At 44.1% G+C, this 7,874-nt stretch overlaps 1 protein-coding gene across 11 annotated transcripts in view; it reads right to left on the bottom strand.

The window, feature by feature from the left end:
- The window catches only part of ABI1 (abl interactor 1), a 115,499-nt gene extending 107,854 nt beyond the window's left edge, over positions 1 to 7,645 (bottom strand). For 4 of the 11 annotated variants that reach the window (XM_019531687.1, XM_019531709.1, XM_019531733.1 and 1 more), the window contains exon 1: positions 7,436 to 7,644. In XM_019531687.1, the coding sequence (XP_019387232.1) occupies positions 7,436 to 7,552 (117 nt within the window). In that variant the 5' untranslated portion in view covers positions 7,553 to 7,644. Of the gene's footprint in view, positions 1 to 7,435 lie in introns of all 11 variants that reach the window. The other 7 variants (XM_019531672.1, XM_019531695.1, XM_019531724.1 and 4 more) reach the window with 3 other exon arrangements.
- Between the last annotated feature and the right edge of the window lie 229 nt (positions 7,646 to 7,874).

Here is a 7,874-nt window from a genome sequence, read left to right as displayed (position 1 = left end):
GGGACCAGAAGGGTTTGGGAGAAACCTTCTTTCCCCTAGTGCCCCCTGCCATAACAAGGAATAACGGCCACAAGTTCTTGGAGAGGAAGTTTAGATTAGACATCCGTAAGAACTATTTCACAGTTAGAGCAGCTAGGATCTGGAACCACTTCTAAGGGAAGTGGTGCTGGCTCCTACCCTAGGGGCCTTTAAGAAGAGGCTTGATGCCTACCTGGCTGGAGTCATTTGAACCCAGTTTTTCTCCCGCCCAGGCAGGGGGTCGGACTTGAAGATCTACAAGGTCCCTTCTGACCCTACTGCCATGATTTTATGTGCAGACAGGATTCCTTATGAGAGCCTCATAGTTAGCTTCCTACTGGACAGCTTCTACTGGAAGGATCTCGGCTACACATGGACTTCACGGAAATAGGGGACTCTTCCCTTGCTTGCTTCTGCAGCCACATGCCCGAGGACAAGTGAAACTAGGGAACACCCAAACCCCAAGCCTCCAAGCTTGGCCCAGCACATAGGATACTTCCAAATCCTTTGGTAGGCATCTGAAGCCCCAGGCTGAAAAGTCTGGGATGAAGAATACTTGCCAATAGTAGGGTCACACAGTTTTTGAACTATTCAAAGGATTCTGAACTGATCTGGCTAATTTGACATGGAACACAAACAATTTTCAAAAATATAAAAAAGTTGGTACTATGTACAAGTAGGTACAAAAGTGCTGCTCAAAAGTGTTTTGAGTACCTGTGCTAAAACCCACAACAGTTTGCAAAAAAATAAAAAAGCATCAATTCTGGATTAATTAAGTAGGTACCCACAGTAATTTGCCTATATGCAAACTGCTACAGATATGTATATTTTAAAATTAGTGGTTTTTGTTCCCTTACATATCAAAATTGCCCCTCACTTCCAGATGCTCAGAGAGAAAACAGAGCCCAAGCAGGGCCTGACAGTAGGGAGAGGGGGAAAAGGGGCCACCTGTCCCCTGCCCCCCCCCACCACTATTTTCCCTGCTGTAGCAGCGGGAAGGGGACAAATTCAAGACAAGTTTCTAATAATTAGAGTCTATACTTGAAAAATTATGAACAAGTTTATAAATTTACCATATACAGAATCTAATTATTGGAGGCCCATTTTATAATCAGGGTCATCTTATTTTCAAATAAATAAAGTAGTTATTTTGAGGAATCTGTCAGCATTTGAGATGTGGTATTGCAGAGGTTATAAAATTCAAAGAAAGCTGAAAACTGACATTTAAAACTTACACCTGGAAGCAGATAATTAAATCTTTTTTATAATTACTCAAGACATTAAAGAAAAAGTCTCAGGCACATTTATTTCCCTGGGGACTCCATTTCATTGTTTGCTGTATTTTTGAAAAATTCCTTTTATGGAGTATGGGGGAGGAAAGGGTGGGGCACAACTAATGGTGGCAACTGGGGGAAAGGAGGGAATACACACATAGTCGGAACAATTAGACACTGTTCCCAAATCTGCCAGTAAGTCCCCATATGACCTTTTGCTCTTCAGTTACCCTTTTAACTTATCTACAAAGTAATTACAATGCAGCTTACAAAGCAGAGCTATTGGCAGGTTTAATTTGTTGTTTGTGAAAGTTAAATCTTTAGATAACTGGCACTATACACATACATTCTGTTATACTTTCTAAGCCATTTACCTCTTACTCCGACTCATTCTCTTCCTGATTTCCCTACATCCTTTATTTCTACTGCTCTGTACAGAAATGGTGTGGATGTTGATTTCTATATCCCCACTATACCACTTCAGGCTGCTTTTTTATTCACACATCCAAGGTGTGAAAGAACAGAGTTTCTGAACCTACAGGCCCATATCTACAGGGACCCATACTACAGATTTTGGGGTAAGAAGAAAATTAGATGCAACTCTCTCTTTCATTCATCACTTCCTCTAAAAACCCCAAGTGCTGAACATACTAACCTAAATGCTCCCAGCTCCTTCCAGTCCAGAGAGTAAGGAATCAGATCTTTGATCCTCTGTCATAAAACCACCATCAGGCCCCATAATTCCATATCACCTCTTTTCTATGTCTGCTTCCATCTCTTTCCCAGGGCATCCTCTGCAACACAGCTTAGTCTCATTCACTCTGCCTTGCCTAGTAACATCAGAGCAATACAAGCATAATCCTCTACGGAAGTAGTAATGGGAAATAGGAGCGTGAGTAGTGGAAATGTTGCCATCTCTCTCAAATAATTTCAGAAGGTTTGCGCATAAATATTTCCAATTTGTGAAAACCAGCCCTTTGGCATATAAGTATGATCACTTTGCGTTTTCCTTATTTAGAAGACTAGTTCCTCCTGTACATGCAAAATAACCAAACAAACTAGGACCTTGGAGCTGATACCCATTTCAGACCTATGTACAAAAATAAGCTGTTTTTCCAAAATTGACAGCTCTCGCTGACTACCACTCATCAAGTCTGTTAGGCAAAACATTCATATTTTAAAATCTTCAAATGTATTTAGAAGGTAGTTCTTGCAGTGTCCACTTACAAAAGAAAACTGTGGGCAGACAATTTTTTTGTTCTGTTCCCCAACTTTAAGTCAATACCGTAACCACTTTGGAAGCCTAAGTATAAATAATTATGAACATAATAAAAGTAATTAAGTTTGCACAGAACATAAAATCTAGTATAAGTGACTGTTTAAGAAAGTTATTTCCTGAATCAAACAAACAGTTCAAGTGAATGCCACTGTACTGAAAGCAGCTGAGACGCATTTTACCATTCTTCCAGGCAAAAGGTGCCTGGTGCCAAATCAGTTGCCAACTAAAAAGGAGAAAACACTAAAAAGGCTCAAATACACATCATGAGACATGTGTCAATTTAAAAGTGAATTCGTACATGGTTATTTGTTTTCAACTGTAAAACGCCAAGATAAAAATGGAACAAGCTTCCCCAATTAATAAACACATCCTATCAAAAGTCCAGACTCTGGCTTAAAGAGTCCCCCCGCAAAACAGGAAGGAAGCCTCCAATTCCCTTCACTAGGGTAAATTCCAAAGGTCAAGCTAAGAGGCCCTTCCTTCTGCCTTTCTTTCAGAATAACTGCACATTCAGCTACATACGAAATACAGTTTCCACATAACAGCTAAGTTACAGCAGGAAACAACATTAAGCAATTCAGCACTTACTTCCTCAAAATGTCCTGTTCATGATTTATGCAATTTACCTTCAAAAGCTGCAGAATCCATTCACTAAAAATCTCAGGACCATCATTTATGGGAGTCGCACAGTATTCCAAACTATTAGTTTATAGGACCAGAATGCAACATTTAAAGTCATGTGTGATTTAGTTGTTAAACAAAGTGAAGTAAACAAGACTAGAAACTGATGCTTTAAGCAGATACAAAAATACAGGGCATTATCTTGGGCACTGACAATTGTGTGTGTGTGTGGGGTGCGGGGGACACAAAAAAACAAACAAACAAAAACCCAACAGCTTCACCGGAAGAAGAAACACGTTAGTTTGACCTGGCTCCACAGCATCCGAATAGATCAGATGCTTCAGTGGGGCTTTTTGGGGCTTTTATCTAAAGCCAATTCAATCAGCTATTAGATAAAAGTGCCAAAAAATCCCCACTAAAGACCCTTATCTATACAGATATTGGGCAAGCCAGATTCAACTAATGTAATCCTCTTTTGGGCATGGACTGCGCTTGGCACAGGGGTACACCAAACTTAAAGTAAAGTACCAATTTGTTTTTTTCCATGTCTGTAAGCAGCCCTTTACTTTAATTGACAGGGGTAACAAGCACTATTTTATAGACTTTTTACAGAGGAAAGCTCATTACTCTGTCTCTTCACAATCAACAGTAGCAACTCAAAGGAAAGCGTTTGCATAACTCTGCAGACATCATTTTCCTACATTACTTCTAGTCTTCACTGTCAAACGCACTAACAGATTATTGCAGGTATGCTCACTTCTGTAAAAGAATTAACTCTGTCTATCCTAAAAACTTTTTTAAAAAATCCATGTACATTAATATTTGTCAGCTGAGGAGGTTAAAAGCAGTAGCTCAAACTGCAAATTCTTTGATTCTGTATGTTGGGAGCACAAAGAGAGAAATGACAAAGGAAGTTCATTACCTTCGCAATCCCCATATTGCAATTTAACACACTGGAGAATTCATCACCAACCTTGCCAGTTTTATGCAATGACTCCCAGTTTTCTTTCATCCCGACAAGGCCTGCAACAAACTTTACTAGGAGTCAAGAAGGTTTGGAGGGAAGGGTTCATAAACAGAAACTACAGCTTATATTTGCGTGGCACCTACCATAGTGCCCTACAGAAGGCCCCTACTCAGTGCAGGTGGGTTACCCTACCTCCCAACATGCCATTATAAAGATTTATTTACTCACAAGTAAGTGTCCAGCTTTCTAAGTTGTCACCTTAGCCTGAGAAATACTATGGTAACTTTATAAATGCTAATTTAATTAGCATTTTTTAAATCTCAGATCAAATTTAATTAACTAAGGAAGAAAACTATGTTTTGTCCCACTCACCCTCTACATAGTTGCCTACATATTAATACAACTCCTTTTACAAGGAGATGAAAACAAATTGCTAGTTGAGGACTCAAAATCTGGCCTTTAAAAGTGCTGAAGGAAAGGTACTTGGCTATTCAGAAATATCAGATACCTCATTTCTAGCTGCTTTCAAAAAAGTCATCACTAGAACTTATAACCATAGCCAGAAGTTTCAGACAGACTGAAAAATTTGATTACAAATTAAATCCAGTAATTTAGTTATTTAAAACTGTTTCCTGTTAGTCAGATCTTAAAAGAAAAAAATCCCCAACATTTGAGCCAACTTCCTCTTATTATTTATTACTTCTAGATTCCATTTCCTTTTCTTACCTCCCTCAATAGTCACCACTTTAAATTTTCTTTCAGTACTCTCAGCCTTCCCTCTAACCTCACTGGCTTCATTCAGCATCTTCTTTAAAAAGTCTAAGTCTTGCCAGGTGAAGACAGACAGATGCCAAATACAAAACATTAACCAGACACGTTTGCAACAAACATTTGCGTGGTTTGATCAAAAATGTCAAACAAAATCCATTTAGTTTCAACTTCACAAAGCACAGGTGGTGGCAACAAAGTAACACCTGCAATAAGAACAGCATATTGCTGTTTGGATCTGAAAGACAGAGCTATGCACCAGTAGTCACACTTCTGTCAGAGAGCTCACAGAGTCTGGTTTGAGTCGCTTAAGTAGGGACCCAGATGATGACATCCCACATTTAATGCAGCACTTCGTCTATAGCTTCTCTTGCCTTGTTCTGCTTTGACTGCCTCTTCCCACGATAAAGACAAATGGGGTTGCCACATCCAACCTAGATGTAAAAAGACTGACTGACTTGTCCGATCAAAGATACTCAGCACAAACACTGTTTTGATCCCACCTACTCATTCTCACCACCCTACACTGCTTTGTATCCTCTAATCCTGTGGCAATGCCATCTAGGACACTGTCACTACTACAGTCAATCCTCTGTAACAGTAGAACAGATGGCTTTGTTCAAGACTTACCTTACCAAAAATAATCTCTCTCTCTCTCTCTCTCATCATCAATACACTTTTTCTAAATTTGATTAAACCCACACACAATGCAAACTAGATATAAACCCCACGAGACTACCGCTTAAGTCCTGACTCTGCACTTTAGCATGTCAGATTCTTTCCAAAAAAGGAAAATACAGCCACTTGCAGACAAATTGGCAAGTACACAGCAGATTTTGATTCTCAAGTGATTGCTGGTTATATGACTTTCAAATGACTAATGGGATTCATTTCTTTTAAAAACATTAGTAAGGTTTATGATTCTGATCATCTTAAATGAACACAGTGCCAAATAGATTCTTTGCAACTTTTCCCAAATAGAAAGAAGAGTCAGACAGGTCAAAACACGCGCTGAAATAACTATGCTCATGTGTTTGTCATATTTCCCATGAGTAAAACCAAACGCAACCTCACCTTTTAAAAGCATTTGTATCAGCAGCTTTTTTTGGGTGGAGCAAGTAACTCTCAAGAACAAAACAAAAAGTTTAATCTGTGTTGCCTCCCATTCAGACAGACATCAACCTTTCCCTATGCAAATTCTGATTTCCTAGTGCAGTTTCAATCCAAAGTGTCAAAATTATTACTTCGTATTTTCAGAAGCAATTTCCTTAAAAAAACATTGTGGTTACTTTTCAAGTGCGGTGCTCCATAAAAAGGATAACCAACTAGCTGCAGATGGATACCAAATAACTTGGAGTATTAAAAACTGTATTGAACTTTGGTACAGCACACCCAGCTGGGAACACATTACATTTGAAAGGCTTATCTGAAAGACAGCTCATACCATATAGCTCAGCTTCCTTTTTCCTACATCATTTTTCCACCCCCCCCCAGGGGAAGAACAGCTGAGCTCTTTGGGGCATGTGCAAGAGCTCAGTGTCCATCCACTCAGCAGTGGATGGAAGATCGGATTTGGAAGCAGAGATATCAAACGAAAGCCTTGCAAACAGTTTAAATGAAAGTGTCCTTAAAGCAGAACCACAGAGGAGCCTCAGACAGGAGCGCAGGGAACTGGATCACTAGGAAGCCACCGGCAGCAGGCTGGGGAGGCTGTGGAACCTGGGGCTGTCCCAGCAACAGGGGCACCCGAGCAGTCCAAGGCCCAAGTGCCCTGCACCCTGCAGCAGGAACGACAGGTCGCGCCTCATACAAGTGACAGCCCCAAGCATCCACTGCCCTCCGGATGGGGCACCACAGCAGCAGCAAGCAGTGCCTCCTGCCCTGCCACACAATGCCCCTGCACACACACCTGGGACCAGCATGTCCCTTCAGCCCCAGTGGTCCCCCAAGCGTGTCTGTGACCGCACACACTTACACACCTCTATATACACGCTGCCAAGGTGTGGGGGGGCTCAGGCACTCCTGCCTCACGAGAGTCCCTCACAGTGGGCAGGTGTGGTGGGACTGTGACAGGGTGTGCGTGGGGGGGAAGCGGGGCAGGGGCAGTGTGCAAATGACTAACTGATGGGGGTGTGGGTCCCGCGGAGAGCAGAGCCTAGCAACTGGCCGCGCCCTTCCTGACCTGCATGTGCCGCCCGACACACACACATACACGCACGCACACGCAGGCCCCAGGGCGGGCGGCGCGACGTGACTCACAACAAACAAGCCCGGGGGAAGCGGACACACCCTCCAGGCGCCGCGGCCCACCCTCCGCCCGGTGGACTGGGATGAAGTTCAGCGGAAAACCTCGGGGCAGAAAAGCCCCAGGCTGCGGCGGGGGCCCTGCCCTGCCGCACCGCTCCCTGCTCCTGCCGCCGCGGCGGCCACTTCCTGCCCGGCACGGCTTGGGCTTGGGCTCGGGCTGCCACCCGGCCCGGCCCGGCCCGACCCCGCCGGCGGCCGCACCTGGATGTAGTTGTTCTCGCAGTAGTCGGCGACGCGCGTGAGATTCTGGTAGCTCTCGAGCAGCGCGCGCTTGCCCGCCGGGATCTCCTCCTCTAGCAGCATCTGCAGCTCTGCCATTTTCCACCGCTCCGCATCGCTTCCCCCGCCTTAAAGAGACAGCAGCAGCGGCGGCACCGCCACCTCGGCCGCCCGCCCGCGGGGCATTGTGGGAGACTACCCCACCCATCCACCGCGAGGCAGCTTGGGAAATGTAGGCAGCGGCGCTTGGCTCTGCGCGCATGCGAAGGAGGAGTAGCGCCCCCGCCGCCTCTGCGTTTGTCTACCACGGGGCCCGCGTGGGAGACTCCACTGCCCGCGCCGCGTCCCAGCTGCTAGCGCGCTGAGTGTCTGGGTGGCGGCTCCCCAGCGACCGCTGCCGGAGCCCAAGCAGTTCGCGGGA

Source organism: Crocodylus porosus, unplaced genomic scaffold, assembly GCF_001723895.1.
Source record: "Crocodylus porosus isolate Cpor-Errol unplaced genomic scaffold, CroPor_comp1, whole genome shotgun sequence".
In the NCBI taxonomy this organism is placed as follows: domain Eukaryota; kingdom Metazoa; phylum Chordata; order Crocodylia; family Crocodylidae; genus Crocodylus; species Crocodylus porosus.
Note: the sequence above shows the minus strand (reverse complement) of the source record. Positions and strands in the feature narration are given on the sequence as shown.